The 17,500-nt window shown below is 43.3% G+C and overlaps 1 protein-coding gene across 1 annotated transcript in view; it reads left to right on the forward strand.

Moving 5' to 3' along the window:
* Positions 1–17,500, forward strand: part of mapkapk5 (MAPK activated protein kinase 5) — a 115,646-nt gene that overhangs the window by 86,381 nt on the left and 11,765 nt on the right. Inside the window, exons 9-11 of the mRNA XM_084323232.1 lie at positions 4,234–4,314; positions 9,925–10,112; positions 15,034–15,154. Coding sequence (XP_084179358.1) covers positions 4,234–4,314; positions 9,925–10,112; positions 15,034–15,154 — 390 coding nt within the window. The remainder of the gene's footprint in view (positions 1–4,233; positions 4,315–9,924; positions 10,113–15,033; positions 15,155–17,500) is intronic.

Consider the following 17,500-nt stretch of genomic DNA (forward strand, 5'->3'; position numbering starts at 1 on the left):
CCTACCCAAAGCTGTAAAGGAATGTGAATCACTACCCACTTTCAAAAACACTCTCAAAAAACACCTACGGGAGACTGCAATTCTAAACTGGCCCCTGTAAATGTCCTAACACAACCCCCTCCAATGTACAGTAAAAATTACCAAGTATGGTCTTGTCAATATTCCAATGTACAGTTTTGCTTGTACAGTTGTACAGTGTCCCCCACCCACCCCTCCTACCCAACCTCCCCCCCCCACCCACCCAACCACCTCCAATGTACAGTACCCCCCACCTACCCAACCTCCTCCAATGTACAGTTTCTACGTCAAATGTTTATACTTTTTCTCTGGACTCTTTTCGTATCACAAACAGTACTGTATTTGCAAATCTGGTATGTCATAAATGTATAGATGTAGCAGTACTGTCTATCTGTATGTCATATATGTCATATATGTTACGATGAATTGAAAATGGGGGACCCTGATGTAAACAAGACGGAAGTCTTTCTCTGGTCTGCATCCCCTTAACAATTGTATGTATTGAGCTGTACTGTACTGTACCCATTCTGCAATCTGTTAATAAAGTTTTCAATCAATCAATCAATCAATCACACACTCACACACACACCCACCCACGCACGCTCGCTCGCTCACTCACTCACTCACTCACTCACTCACTCACTCAACTCACTCAACTCACTCACTCACTCACTCACTCACTCACTCACTCACTCACTCACTCACTCACTCACTCACTCACTCACTCACTCACTCACTCACTCAAACAGACTTTAGCTTGAACTCCACATTGGGTACCTGGAGGAAACCCACGCAAACACATAGAAACATAAAACATATAGAAACTGTGTCTCTCTCTCTCTGTCTATCTATCTCTCTCTATCTATCTCTCATTCTCTATCTATCTTTCGTTCTCTCTCTATCTATCTATCTCTCTCTGTCTATCTCTCGTTCTCTATCTATCTATCTCTCTCTCTGTCTATCTCTCGTTCTCTATCTATCTCTCTCTGTCGGTATCCCCCGGCCGCGTCCTGAAAGTCTGTGCCGACCAACTGGCCCCGGTATTCACTGACATACCGTAATTCCTCTAATAGTAACCCCGGCTTGTATTTGTTTCAACTGTAGCGGGTACCAGGCTTGTATTAGGAGGAGGCCTGTATAAGAGGGAGGCCTATATTTCAAATTTTCAAACGGATCATAATGAATAAATCAACATTTTGTGTCAGTTTGAAGCCAGTAAAATGTACTGGGTTCATTTATTGAAACCAAGTACTGTATGAAATAGTAAACAGTGCAATTACAGGTGGTCACTGGTCATTTCAACGTTTTCAAAGTGAAATCAAGTAACTAGCTCAGTATGCAGCTCAGTATATTAGTAACCCGGCTTGTATTAGGAGGCCGGCTTATAATTGCTTAGCTCAAGAGCGCACCCGGCCATTAATAGAGACCCGGTTTGTAATTGAGACCCGGTTACTATTAGAGGAATTACGGTATTTAACCTGTCCTTAGAACAGGCTGTCATCCCCACCTGTCTGAAAAAGTCCACTATTGTCCCTGTACCCAAAAAATCCACGCCCGCTTGCCTCAACGACTACCGCCCTGTAGCTCTCACCTCCATAGCCATGAAGTGCTTTGAGAAGCTAGTGAAGGGCTACATCTGTTCCTCCCTCCCCATCAACCTGGACCCCCAGCTATTTGCATATCGCCCCAACAGGTCCACGCCATAGCCCATGTGTTGCACACAGCAGCATCACACCTGGACAAGAGGCAGGGGAACTATGTGAGAATGCTATTCATCGACTACAGCTCAGCATTCAATACCATAGTCCCCTCCAAACTCATAGCCAAGCTCAGGGACCTGGGCTTGAACTATGACCTCTGCCAGTGGGTCTTGGACTTCCTGACGGGCAGACCCCAGGTGGTGAGAGCAGGCAACTGCACCTCCTCATCCATCACCCTCAACATAGGGGCCCCCCAGGGCTGTGTTCTGACTCCCCCCCTCTACTCGCTGTACACACACGACTGTGTGGCACAGCGGAACAACAACACAATCATCAAATTTGCTGACGACACAGTAGTGGTGGGCCTGATCTCTGCAAACAACGAGAGGGCCTACCTGGAAGAGGTAGAGGATCTGGCGCGGTGGTGTCAGGAGAACAGTCTCTCCCTGAACATCAGCCAAACAAAAGATGATTGTGGACTTTAGGAGGTCAGGGACTACAGCCCCCCTCAGCATCGACGGGGCACCGGTAGAGAGAGTGAACAGTTTTAAGTACCTCGGAGTCCACATATCCGAGGACTTGACATGGACCACACACATTGACGGTGTAGTCAAGAAAGCACGACAACGCCTCTACTTCCTTAGGTGCCTAAGGAAGTTCAACGTGAGTCAGAAGATCCTTAAGAACTTCTACTCATGCACAATAGAGAGCATCCTGACATTTACAACATTAAAGGTGACATGCATTATAAATGTCATTTTTCAGTCTCTAGCATTGTATTATAGTAATAGGAGTTAGTATCAATGTGTTTTTGTGTCTAAATACCATATTGGCGGATTGCTCTCATTCAGCTCAGACCATTTCCTGCTCGATTTAATTAGGTTGTTCTGATTTGAGGCGCATGCTGACGTCAGTGGGCGCTGGGTAAGCGGACAGCCCACACAGCAATAGCAGAGCGAGTGGAAACCACTTCCTCAAACTGCGAGGCAGATAGTGAAACCCGACACCTAGACTGCATGCACTCTGCGAGAGAGAGAGAGGGAGAGGGAGAGACAGAGAGAGAGAGGGAGAGAGAGAGAGAGAGAGAGGGAGGGAGGGAGGGAGAGAGAGAGAGAGAGGAGAGAGCCTGCGTGTGCTTGTTTAGACAGCGTTTCATTCTCAGTCCCGCTGAGTCCGGGGCTCTCTCTCCCTCTCTCTCTTTCCCTCTCGCTCTCTCTCGCTCTCTCTCTCTTTCCCTCTCTCCCCTCTCTCTCTATCCCACCCTCTCTCTCGCGCTCTCTCTTTCCCTCTCCCCCCTCTCTCTCTATCCCACCCCCCCTCTCTCTGTCTGTCTGTCTGTCTGTCTGTCTGTCTGTCTGTCTGTCTGTCTGTCTGTCTGTCTGTCTGTCTGTCTGTCTGTCTGTCTGTCTATCAGTCGCAGACTCTGTGGATGACTGCCACTGAAAGTGCTTATGGGCGGAGCCCAGTCAATATCAGCCTGAAATCTTGAGGCTGGAAAATGATGCTTTTGAGTACTCCATTAGAAATATAAAACAATGATTTTTTTTTAATAAACCTTACAGATGTCTTCCATAGACTCACAGGAATTGTGTAAAGTTGCCCAAATAGTGCTAGGAATAGCAATGCAGGTCCCCTTTAAGAGTAAGGCTAAGAGAATAATAAAAGACTCTAGTCACCCAAACAACTGCCTCTTTGAACTGCTGCGGTCATGCAAGCGATACCAGAGTCTCATGGCAAGCACAGAGAGACTCAGAAGGAGCTTCTATCCCCAGGCTATCAGGATGCTTAATGACAATGACAATAACACTATGTAACAAACCATCAAACACACTCACAGCACACACATCCACACGTACACACTCACTCTAAATAAACAACTCACTGTAGCACAGTGCACAGTGCCAACTTTACACACTTTACACACTTTAACACACTTTATATTTATTAGCAAGAGATTGCACTACTCATACCTCATTGCACATAGCCAAGCCTTGCACCTTACCACCACAAGGTGGCACCACAAGCTACCTCATCCCATTTATATTGTATTGTAACTCTACTCTGCATTGTATAGTGTATATATATGTATATTGAAATTTGTTGTTGTTGTTTACACTTGTTTACGTATTTGACTTTCTATTTTATACTTATTTTATTTTATAATTATCTATTTCATCTAGCACACTCAGGAGCAAAACAGAAAGAAGCATTTCATACAAAAGTATTCTGTATTTCTGTATGACAACTAATAAAGAAACTTGAAACTTGTTTACCTGTGGGAGGGGCCTCACTGTACAGGCATTGTGGGAGGGGCCTCTCAGTGTACAGGAGTTATGGGAGGGGCCTCTCAGTGTACAGGTGTTGTGGGAGGGGCCTCAGTGTACAGGCGTTGTGGGAGGGGCCTATCGGTGTACAGGTGTTGTGGGAGGGGCCTCTCAGTGTACAGGCGTTGTGGGAGGGGCCTCTTTTGGCGCATGTCTTATAAATACGTGTTTAAAAACCCACGTCTCTGCAGGTACTGGAGGCTCAAAGACGACACCAGAAGGAAAAGTCTGGAATTATACCTACCTCACCCACTCCCTACACCTATAACAAGGTGAGTGTATCTAATTATACCTACCTCACCCACTCCCTACACCTATAACAAGGTGAGTGTCTCTAATTATACCTACCTCACCCACTCCTTACACCTATAACAAGGTGAGTGTCTCTCTAATTATACCTACCTCACCCACTCCCTACACCTATAACAAGGTGAGTGTCTCTAATTATACCTACCTCACCCACTCCCTACACCTATAACAAGGTGAGTGTGTCTAATTATACCTACCTCACCCACTCCTTACACCTATAACAAGGTGAGTGTCTCTCTAATTATACCTACCTCACCCACTCCCTACACCTATAACAAGGTGAGTGTCTCTAATTATACCTACCTCACCTACAGGTACAACACACCTTACTCACATCCTCTTTAATAAAAGATAGGATAAGATATTCCTTTATTGATCCCCTCGGGGGAAATTCGAGAGTCATAGCAGCAGGTTGGGAGGAGGGAGGTACAGGTATGGGCAGGGTAATAGTAGAAAAACATAAATATAGGCAAGGAAATTCTCTCTCTCTCTCCCCCCCCCTCTCTCCCCCCTCTCTCTCTCACCCCTCTCTCTCTCTCTCTCCCTCTCCCCCCCCTCTCCCCCCCTCCCCAGAGCTGTGACCTGTGGTCCCTGGGGGTGATCATCTACGTCAGTGGTCACCAACCTTTTTAAGCCCAAGATCACTTTTTTTTGTTTAGGTGAAGGCAAGATCTACCTATTGAAGCGTTGAGAGAAAAAGACAGCCAAGATTGTACTTAAACTAAATTACTTTTATTTGCCTGTATTCTAATTACATGCAATGCTTTGGTCCAATATTAAAACGTCAAAGTAGAACTGTAATATGTACTTTCTCAGTCAGTGCCAAGTGCAGTCATCTTATGCAGCATCACTTTTCACATCAAAACAAAAGTAGAACTGTAATGTGGACTTTCTCATATTATTAACATTGACAAATATATTTACAATTAGCATTTTATAAAGTTGAACTGTAATGTGTAATTTCTCAGTCAGTGCTAAGTGCAGTCAGTGCTAAGTGCAGCATCACTTTTCACATCAAAACAAAAGTAGAACTGTAATGTGGACTTTCATTTTATTAACATTGACAAACATTTACAATTAGCATTTTATAAAGTAGAACTGTAATGTGTACTTTCTCAGTCAGTGCTAAGTGCAGTCAGTGCTAAGTGCAGCATCACTTTTCACATCAAAACAAAAGTAGAACTGTAATGTGGACTCTCAGGGAAAGATCTAAAAAAAAAAAAAAAGAAAAAAAGTTTTTTCTTTAACTCTTTTTTCAGGGAAAGTCTCAAAGATCGACCAGTCGATTGGTGACCACTGATCTACGTCAGTGGTTCCCAAAGTCGGGGGCGCGACCCAAAGGTGGGCCCGCGAGCAGCCATGGGTGGGCTGCGAGATGATAAAAAAAAAAAAAAAAAATCTTTTTTTTCTTTTTTTTGTCAGGCCACTGAACTTAGAAGCAGGCCAGGACAGTGTTTCTAGTTGTATTCTAAAATTCTATTCTATTGTATTCTAAAATGTGACTATATGGTTTTATATTAACTTAATAAATAAACAAAAAAACAAAAAATATACTTATTTCAACGAACATTTCAAACTAAATAACAGATTATGCACATAAAACGCTGAAAACAACCGAAGCAACAATAGTATTTTAATGAGGCTATTATTATTATCATTATTATTTTGCAACAAGTTATCCCTCTCATAAATAGCACATATAAATGAATAACTAACTTGAACTAACTTAATAGGATTGAAGTGATATTTGGCTTAAAAAATTGGTCGTCTGGCAAAAAAATAAATAAAAAAAAGACTGACGATGTGCATTGGGCCGCGGCTCTCTGACGCCTTATTTTCTGGGTCCTGGCCTGAAAAGTTTGGGAACCCCTGCTCTACGTGATGCTGTGTGGATACCCCCCCCCCCCCCCCCCCCCTCTCTCTCTCTCTCTCTCCCCAGAGCTGTGACCTCTGGTCCCTGGGGGTGATCATCTACGTCAGGGGTCAGCAACCTTTTTTACATGAAGTGCCAGTTTGAAATATAGTTGTAACTAGTGTGCCATATCAACAATATTCCATGCATCGTAATTTCTTTTCTCATAATCAGGTATTTTTTATGATAATTTTTACATTATTACATTATTGTTATTGTTATTATTAACAATATTATTATGATGGTTGTATCAACCCTAAATCTGAGTTGGGGTGGGGGGGGGGGGGGGGGATGCAGACAAACAGCTGCATACAGTGCAACCATTTCACTCACATTTGCCCATTCATTTTTGGACACATCCAAAATGCCACGTGGGCTGACTCCACCATCGGTGTGTGTACTGTATGTGTGCTGTACTGTACGTTAAACAAGACGAAAGTCTTTCTCTGGTCTGCATCCCCTTAACAATTGCATGTATTGAGCTATACTGTACTGTACCCATTCTGCAATCTGTTAACCCATTCTCTGCCGGGCTTATATCCATCCTAAACCATCCTCCGCCAGCGCTATTTGTCTATGGAGATGTTCACCTTCTTTGCAGGGCTATAACTTTTTAAATTGTATTGCTAAATTGACATTACTATGGCCCATTCAACATCAATTATCTATCGTTCAGGATGTAGGAACGTTTTACTTTTTCATTCACACATTCATACTAAAATACCGTCTAGAGTATAAATATGTTTTTATCGTTTTCTGCAGTATTTCATAGAACGTGAGATATAGGCAGGCATTAAAGCGTTCCGTCTTGAGACGGATTTCCTTCTATTTGATTATATTTATATAATATTTTAATTTATATACATTTTTATTTTATTTATTTTTTTATATAAAGTTTGCCAATAGGGCTGTATCAGTAGTATTGGCACTGGTAGTAGTCGTAATAGTAATCCAGTCTATTTATTTTTTTAAACTAGTTCAACACAGGCAACCACTTTTGCTTAATTTCTTTGATGGCTCAAATGTATGCTCTAGTGTCTAGTCGATTTTGTGTTTTGAGCACAAAGATCATCATAGATCTAGCCTCTTAATTTTGCTCTCAAAGTGCACCAGATTGATGCATTTAACTTTAAAACGTAAAAAAATAAAAATATTCCGAGGGGGCATGCCCCCGGACCCCTCTGGAGGGGCAGAGGTTTACCCACCACCACAGTCTCACTAAATCCTGTGGGAAACACTGAGGATTCAAATTTTTTTACGGCTGTGGGTAGGGCGTTTTCCACATTGTTGTGGCATAATTGCGAAACGTGTTTAGTCCCTTGTTTGTATGATAACAAGCCTGTTAGTTCATGGTTCAAAGTAATGGGAAAAGGGTGCTAGCTCGCCATCAATCAGAAGCTAGCCACAAGACTTGCATTATTTCACGCTCTCCAGCACACAGCCTCCCTGCCTGGCACAACAACCACAACAGTAGGGTCTATAGTCACAGTCAGGACAGTAGGCTCTACAAGTAGGCTCCCTTAAAACGCTAACGCTATTAAAAAAGAAATACAGTGGAGGTTAAAATAAGAATAGACTTGGCCTGAAAAAAAGTTCAGTCAGGAGATATTTTTTTGCTTTAATCCCTGGATATAGGCCTAAATGCATATATTAGATGATCAAATGCAGTTTGATACCGATCAACGTTATATTAAAAATTTCAACTGTACGTGGTCCTAAACGTCATGACTGGTCATCTGTGGGTGAACGGAGGGGGGGGGGGGTCGTTTATAATTCAATGACCGACGTTAAATGATTCATGTAGTATGGGTGATATATTGATCAGAGTAGTTTGTATCGAAAATGGTAAAGAAAAACGCTGAAACTCACCCCAGTCTCCTCGTAGCGTTGGGCGATGAGAGTGGAGCAAAAAGATCGCTATTATGGGATGTTGATCGATGCGATCCATTTCCGGTTTGTATATTACTAATACATGTCCAAATCATGTTGAATATTGAGTTATGGCAAAGATTCATATCGACGGTGTCTGCATTGAGCCCCGTGACGATCACCGAGTGGCCGGACGAAAATAGGGGACGGGCACTTCCGGTTTCGGCACTTCCGGTTTTGGCAACTCGCCGATCGGCCACCAGGTGGCGGTATTGAAGCGTTGCAGAGTTGTGCCGAGTCCCACAGCATCACCCAAGACTCTGTGGTTGAAATATGAATACCATGACGAAAATATGAAATATTGATCTCAAAGACGCCTTACGGCGTCATTGGCAGATTACGCATGGCGGAGAATGACGTGTTAACACGTCATCGGCGGAGAATGGGTTAATAAAGTTTTCAATCAATCAATCAATCAATCAATGCTGTGTCGTAGCTCCACCTACATGCCTAATGGAGAACACCACAATGTGTGAATGAATGGGTGAATGTGAGGTATAACGTGTAAAGAAGTTTCGATTGATCGCAAGACTACACTGTAATAAAAACCAATAAGTTACCAGAACTTAAAAAGATTGAGTTCAGTTACTGTGCATTAAGGTTTTCAGTTTTCAATCCATAATAAGTTAACAGAAAAATAAGTACACAACCACATTATTTCAACCTAATAAAACTATGTTTATTGTCATTGTTTTAAGAACACAAGTTGACTTGGTAATACTCACATTTTGAGTAAAAAGAAATGGCGTTGCCCTCTCCCTTTTAACATGTGCAATGTTAAAATGAAATAGAAAAATAAAGAATACAATTTGTTGATTAATCCCACTGGTCACAATGGTGACCGTAATAATGTTTTTGTTATAAGGCTCTGAAAATGTTACTGAATGATGTATCAATGTATTTCACTTTAAGCTGCACACCGGAGCATCTTTTAATCCAGCTGTTTGCTGTTCTCTGATATTTTCTGACATTTCGTTGATGCGTCGCTCGACACTTCGAGCTGACATGGGGATATCTTTTATCCTTGATTTGATTGTCTCTTTGTTTGGCTTTCAAACAAAACATCTGAGCTACAGAGAAAAGCCTCCTTGATATACTCGCCATCAGTGAATGGCTTTCCACATTTCGCAATGCAATGAGCAATGCGATAGCTTGCTTCAGTTGCGTGGTTTTTAGCAGTCGTGAACACTTTTAGGGTGCTGGCTTGCTTTCCATACCTGGCCACGGCACGTTTAATCGATTCTGCCTTATCCGCCTGATCTTTGAAACTGTATAGCTGTCATAGGGGTGTGCAAAACAGTCGACTTACAAAAAAGAACCGGTGGGAGGATTTCAACAAGATAAATGCGACAACAGTGCAAAATATTTCACTATAATATTTCAAAGCAAAGTAAAAAATAAATAAAATAAAACATTATTTTTTTTTATTCAATTTTTTTTATAAATGCTGCCCCCCGTGCCAATGAAAATGCTCCCGCGGGCCATTGCGGGCACACGGGCCTTGGGTTGCCGACCCCTGATCTACGTGATGCTGTGTGGATACACTCTCTCTCTCTCTCCTCAGAGCTGTGACCTCTGGTCCCTGGGGGTGATTATCTACGTGATGCTGTGTGGATACCCTCTCTCTCTCTCTCCCCCCCCTCAGAGCTGTGACCTTTGGTCCCTGGGGGTGATCATCTACGTGATGCTGTGTGGATACCCTCTCTCTCTCTCTTCCCCCCCCCCCCCTCAGAGCTGTGACTTGTGGTCCCTGGGGGTGATCATCTACGTGATGCTGTGTGGATACCCTCCCTTCTACTCTAAGCACCATAGCCGCACGATCCCCAAGGACATGAGGAAGAAGATCATGACGGGCAGCTTCCACTTCCCCGAGGACGAGTGGAGCCAGATCTCAGAGATGGCCAAGGACATCGTACGCAAGTAGGTGCCACTCACTGCTACACCCTCCCAGAACACGCCTGTGTGGTGCACTGTAAACTAGGGCTGCACAATTGATCGGAAAAAGAAATCGTTTCTGATTATTGATTACCAATAACGGCATTAGCCTCATTAGCCTCATTCGCTGATCGGCTGGTTGGCTATCAAAGCAAGGCCTGATCAGCATAAAATGTACGTGAAAAAGCTCTTACCGTGGGCCGGTTGGATGATGATTTCCCAGTTATTGATCGCCATCTGGTAGATCGATATCTCCATTGGCTGATGCTATGTTCCTTTACTGCATACTGAATTCGGCGTCGCAAAAGTTATTCCATGCGATCTGATGAAGGCATAGCTTCAGGCTAACAAAAAAAGTAAGCCTGAATGAATTTTTTTTTACATCCGGTCTGAAAACAAGGAGTACTCCATTCTCGAGACAGCGCCACTACCAGGATCTGGCCGGTAATGCACTTTTCCGAATTCTAAGAGTAGGGTACATCTGCAGTGCTGCTCCGTGACACTGAGTAGGATATTAAAATGCAATAAAAGCAAATACGAGTTTACCACGTGTATATGTGGTTGGCCCTTTAACACTTTGTGCGCCAACAACGAGTACACTCGTTATTGCCCGCCAATCGTTGTGCGCCAACAACGAGGGAACTTGTTTTTGGGATCAATATTTCATTTTTTCGCCATGGCATTCATAATTCATCCAGCCTCCCTCCGGGATGCAGCTGGACCCTGGTCTGATATTGCAACGCCTCAATACCGCCCCCTGGTGGATTTCGGGCGAGTTACACTCCACGCCAAACCGGAAGTGGCGCTCGGTGCATCGGGGAAATTCCTCCACCAGAGATATATTGTAACGTGGGTCTAGATACACACTCGAGTGCATTGGGATCGCTTTCGAAACGCAATAATCAATATGATTTCGGCTTTTGTAAGAGGAATCTAATGTTATTTTCAGCCCGATTGTTTATTTATTTCACTGCAATCCATCTGATCAACGTATCAAAAGACGTTACTGACAATCAAGGAATTATAAAAGACCCCCCCCCCTTTCCTTCACGCATGATGAAGCATAATGTATACCGATCATATACATTAAAATGTTTTAATATAGCGTGCATAGGAAAGAAACGCCAATCGATAATCTATCATATGTGACACCTGGCAGCGCTACTGACCACAACTCGGCCCGCCCCCTTCTCGTCTAGACGTTATAGAGTTATTTTCTTTTTTGGTGTTTTTTTTTTTCCTTCATATTATTATAAATTGAATGTATAAGTACTTGTTTACTATAAAAACGAACAGTTAGAATATCTAAAATAGTATCATTCTTTTGTTTAAAAATAGGTTGTTCACAGACTTTATTTCAATGAAACGGGGGCGTAATTACTGTATTTGCATGTGAATCAAGCCTAGGCGGCAGCCCGCAGAGATTTACATTTTGGGGGGGTGTTAGAGCGACGCACAGGCTCTGTCTGTTTACACTTTCAATGGGATTATCATCACGTTGGTTGGAGCAGCTGCACTCTGGATCAGAAAGAGATGAATGCATTGGATCTAATGAACGAGTACAGGAACTTTGTTAAACCAGTTGATTCAGTCTCAGCTCACCGGTGAAAACACCGCGCTATTCAACGGAATTAACTATGAGATCGGTCGAGATGCGTCTGCATGGGTAAGTTTAAGAATGTTTGTTTACAGAGTAGCATCCAACTCTTTACAATTCCGCATCTTTGATAAAACTACACCAAGTTTTTCTGCCGACCACAAGTCCAACCATGTCACGTTTATTGTGTTATTACGACGAGCCCATGCTACATTAACGTTAGCGTTAGCTAGCTAGCTAGCTAGCCACACAGCCATGTAAGTTAAAGTTGCTAACGTTATATTGATAGCTATTGTTTCAGATAGCAAGGTGGAGAGCTGTAAACAAGACGAAAGTGTATGGATGCAGGGTCCATGTGTGTGTGTGTGTGTGTGTGTAATAACAACAAGTTTATAATCTCAGCACTGTATCTGTATCTCTGTGTGTGTGTTGGGTCTTGAGGGGGTTGATTGAAAATGTTATTAACAGATTGCAGAATGGGTACAGTACAATACAGCTCAATACACACAATTGTTAAGGGGATGCAGACCAGAGAAAGACTTTCGTCTTGTTTACATCAGGGTCCCCCATTTTCAATTCATCATAACATTGACATACATGACATACAGGTAGACAGTACTGCTACATCAGTGTCTAAGAGAGGTGATGAGCATCTTAAACTAGCTGTCAGCACATCAGTGTCTAGCTGGTGTGTGTGTTGGGTCTTGAGGGGGTTGGTTGGAAATGTTATTAACACTTTGACTGCCGGAAAACGCTTAAAAGCGTCATTCCCGGCCATGCTCAAGTTGCCGGAGGACGCTTTACAGCGTCCTTATATCAATATTTCAAAAATCTGCGATCGGATTCATATTTCCCCTCCGCTGGCCTGAGATCCACCAGGAGGACCCACTGAGCTCTCTGGCGGTTCAGGAGCGCCATCTGGTGGCCGATCGGCGCAATCGCCAAACAGGAAGTGCTATGGAGGTTGTGCTGGTCGGCCGTATTACTTCCGGGCACTCTGTTTGGCTACCGGGACTCGATCTCGACACAATACATAGCGATCGATTGCCAATAACTCGATAAACAACATGATTTGGACATATATACTATTATACAAGCTGGAAATGGACCCGATATTTCTACATACCATAATAGGTAAATGACTGTTCCACGCTCATCGCCCAACGGCGCGAGGAGGATACGGTAAGATTCAGCGTTATTTTTGATCGTATTCCATATAAACTGTTATGATGAACATATCACCCACACTAGATGAATGATATAACGCTGCCCACGGAATTATAAACAATCCCCCGCCCATCCGGTCATCATCAGATCATACGTAGATCATTCTAGAAGTACGTCCAATTGAAATTTTTTATATCGCCCCGATTGCCATCAAACTGTATTTCATCATCAATATAATGCATTTGGGGCTATATATCACGTTCTGGAGAAAGCTGCAGAAAGAGATGAAAACATACTTATACATTAGACCATACTTTACTATGAATATGTGAATGAAAAAGTTTAACGTTGCTACACAATGAACAATACATATAGGACTTTGAATGGGCCCTAATAATGGCAATGTAGCAATAGAATTTAAAAAGTTATAGCCCTGCAAAGAAGGGGAATTTCTCCATAGACAAATAGCGCTGGCAATCCACAGTCATTTTCCGGATTTCTGGCCGGCACCCATAGTGTTAACAGATTGCAGAATGGGTACAGTACAATACAGCTCAATACACACAATTGTTAAGGGGATGCAGACCAGAGAAAGACTTTCGTCTTGTTTACATCAGGGTCCCCCATTTTCAATTCATCATAACATTGACATACATGACATACAGGTAGACAGTACTGCTACATCAGTGTCTAAGAGAGGTGATGAGCATCTTAAACTAGCTGTCAGCACATCAGTGTCTAGCTGGTGTGTGTGTTGGGTCTTGAGGGGGTTGGTTGAAAATGTTATTAACAGATTGCAGAATGGGTACAGTACAATACAGCTCAATACACACAATTGTTAAGGGGATGCAGACCAGAGAAAGACTTTCGTCTTGTTTACATCAGGGTCCCCCATTTTCAATTCATCATAACATTGACATACATGACATACAGGTAGACGGTACTGCTACATCAGTGTCTAAGAGAGGTGATGAGCATCTTAAACTAGCTGTCAGCACATCAGTGTCTAGCTGGTGTGTGTGTTGGGTCTTGAGGGGGTTGGTTGAAAATGTTATTAACAGATTGCAGAATGGGTACAGTACAATACAGCTCAATACACACAATTGTTAAGGGGATGCAGACCAGAGAAAGACTTTCGTCTTGTTTACATCAGGGTCCCCCATTTTCAATTCATCATAACATTGACATACATGACATACAGGTAGACAGTACTGCTACCCATTCTGCAATCTGTTAATAACATTTTCAACCAACCCCCTCAAGACCCAACACACACACCAGCTAGACACTGATGTGCTGACAGCTAGTTTAAGATGCTCATCACCTCTCTTAGACACTGATGTAGCAGTACTGTCTACCTGTATGTCATGTATGTCAATGTTATGATGAATTGAAAATGGGGGACCCTGATGTAAACAAGACGAAAGTATTTCTCTGGTCTGCATCCCCTTAACAATTGTGTGTATTGAGCTGGACTGTACTGTACCCATTCTGCAATCTGTTAATAACATTTTCAATCAACCCCCTCAAGACCCAACACACACAGAGATACAGTGCTGAGATTATAAACTTGTTGTAATATTACACACACACACACACATGGACCCTGCATCCATACACTCTGTAGAAATTGACTTTTATTTTATCTTCTTAAAATTGTTTATTTTTTATTGTGATGTTACCTACTAAGATAAGATGATCCTTTATTAATCCCCTTGGGGAAATTCTGGTGTCAAAGCAGCATGGGGGGAGGGGGGTACATAGCTTCACAGTCCTATACACTCCAGATAGGGGGTCCTGGGGAGACAGGGGTCCTGAGGAGAGAGAACTATCATGGCAGCACTTAATTATGTTAAAGATATGCAGGAGATGGGCGTTGCTGGAGGGGGATTTATGTATCTATGTTGTATGTATGTTAGTAGGTAGGTGTGTAAGCCTACCCACGTTGTATGTTTCTGTTTGTTTATATTTGTGATCAGGCTCCCTCCAAAAGCTTTAAATAGCTTCTTGGGAGACCTGGCACACGCACACAATCTCCACGATGATGTGTTCTCACATGAAGATATGTATATTATGTAATATATTGTGTGTGTGTGTGTGTGAATAAATGCATTCATCCATTGAGGTGTGGTTGTCCCCCAGGCTGCTGAAGGTGAAGCCGGAGGAGCGGCTCACCATGGAGGGCGTGCTGGATCACCCCTGGCTCAACAGCACAGAGGCCCTGGACAACGTGCTTCCCTCTGCCCAGATGATGATGGACAAGGTGGGTAACCCTAACCCTAACCCCTCCCTCGGCCCAGATGATGATGGACAAGGTGGGGAAACCCACAGAACTGATCCACTTTAGTGGCTTCATCCCACGATTGTGAATAAGGTTTACTACGAGAAAGAGAGGAGAGGAGGAGAGAAGGAGAATGAGAGGAGGATAGAAGGAGAAAGACAGGAGGAGGTAAGGTAAGGTAAGGTACATTTTATTTGTATAGCGCTTTTCCAGATTAAAATCACAAAGTGCTTTACAGGCAGTAAAAGGTTAATCAGAATAGAATAATCACACATGTTACATCACATACAAGATTGTAGAATACTTCAAAATAAATGAATTAAAATATAATCACATATACACACATGTTATACCACATACATGATCAATTAAAAGCCTGACTGTATAAGAAGGTTTTTAGACCTTGTTTAAAAGACTCCACACTAATAGCAGACCTGGTTTCATAAGGTAGCTGATTCCATAGCTTGGGTGCTACGACTGAAAAAGCCCGGTCACCCTTGGTTTTTAGTTTGGTCCATGGGACGACGAGCTCTCCTTGGTCGGAGGAGCGGAGAGTCCTATTTGGGCAGTAAGGGGTTATAAGCTCAGCAATGTAGCTTGGGGCTTCACCTTTTAAAGCCTTGTAGGTGGTGAGCGCAATTTTAAAATCAATCCTGTATTTTACAGGTAGCCAATGTAGTGTGGCTAATACAGGGGTAATGTGTTCTCTGCGTTTGGTTCTGGTTAACAATCTGGCGGCCGCATTCTGAATGATTTGAAGTTTAGCCAAAGCTGCTTTGTCAAGGCAAGTGAACAGAGAATTACAGTAGTCAATTCGTGAAGAAATAAAAACATGGATAACCTGTTCAAGACAGTGATATGGGATATTGGGGCGTAATTTTGCAATATTTCTTAGTTGGAAAAAACAAGAGGAGAGAAGGAGAATGAGAGGAGGAGAGAGGAGAGAAGGAGAATGAGGAGAAAGAGGAGGGGAGAAGGAGAAGGAGAATGAGAGGAGAGGAGAATGAGGAGGAGAAAGAGAGGAGAGGATGAGAGGAGGAGGAGAGAAGGAGAATGAGGAGGAGAATGAGAGAATAGAGAAGGAGAATGAGGAGGAGAAAGAGGAGAGGAGGAGGGGAGAAGGAGAATGAGAGAGGAAAGGAGGAGAATGAGCGGAGAGAAGGAGAGAGAAGGAGAATGAGAGGAGAAAGAGGAGAGGAGGAGCGGAGAAGGAGAATGAGAGGAGAGGAGGAGGGGAGAAGGAGAATGAGAGGAGAGGAGAATGAGAGAGGAGAGGATGAGAGGAGAGAATGAGATGAGAGGAGGAGAGAATGAGGAGAGGGGGAGAGGAGGAGGAGAATGAGAGGAGAGGAGGAGGGGAGAAGGAGAATGAGAGGAGAAGAGAATGAGAGAGGAGAGGATGAGAGGAGAGAATGAGATGAGAGGAGGAGAGAATGAGGAGAGGGGGAGAGGAGGAGGAGAATGAGAGGAGAGAAGGAGAAGCTTCTCTCTCTTTTGTACAGTGTCCTTGGGTCTGAGAAAGGCACTTCTCTCTTTAAATCCAATTTATTATTATTATTATTATGGTAATCGAGATGAAACTATTATTGCGCCGCACGCCTTGTTGCTCTCGTTATGTCTTGTGTTGTAAACGCAGCGTACCCTTCCTTCAAAGCGGTGCACTCCTGATCACTGATATAGAGTGTCTGGTCAGTAACATGGGTCTCCCAGTCCCTCCACTCTGCAGTAAACAGCCATCACTGATACAGAGTGTCTGGTCAGTAACATGGGTCTCCCAGTCCCTCCACTCTGCAGTAAACAGACATCACTGATACAGAGTGTCTGGTCAGTAACATGGGTCTCCCAGTCCCTCCTGCTCTGCAGTAAACAGTCATCACTGATATAGTGTCTGGTCAGTAACATGGGTCTCCCAGTTCCTCCCCTCTGCAGTAAACAGACATCACTGATAATGTCTGGTCAGTAACATGGGTCTCCCAGTCCCTCCACTCTGCAGTAAACAGCCATATAGTGTGTCTGGTCAGTAACATGGGTCTCCCAGTCCCTCCACTCTGCAGTAAACAGAGTGGAGGGACTTGTATATATACATTCATACCAATTATTTGCCTGTTCTATTCTCCATCCATCTATCATCCATAGCAACACTATATTATCACCGACATCCTGATGGGGGGATCCCCTTTGAACGGCTCCTCTGAGGTTTCTCTCCTCCACAACGCCTGTGGTGCTTTTTTCCCCTATTGCTAGGTTTTTAGTGAGTTGTTCCTTATCTTCATTGTGGAAAGTCTGGGAGTGTTGTATTTTATGGTGGTTTTTGTTTTTGATCTTTTG

This window comes from Notolepis coatsorum (assembly GCF_963971535.1).
Source record: "Notolepis coatsorum genome assembly, chromosome: 10".
In the NCBI taxonomy this organism is placed as follows: Eukaryota; Metazoa; Chordata; class Actinopteri; order Aulopiformes; family Paralepididae; genus Notolepis; species Notolepis coatsorum.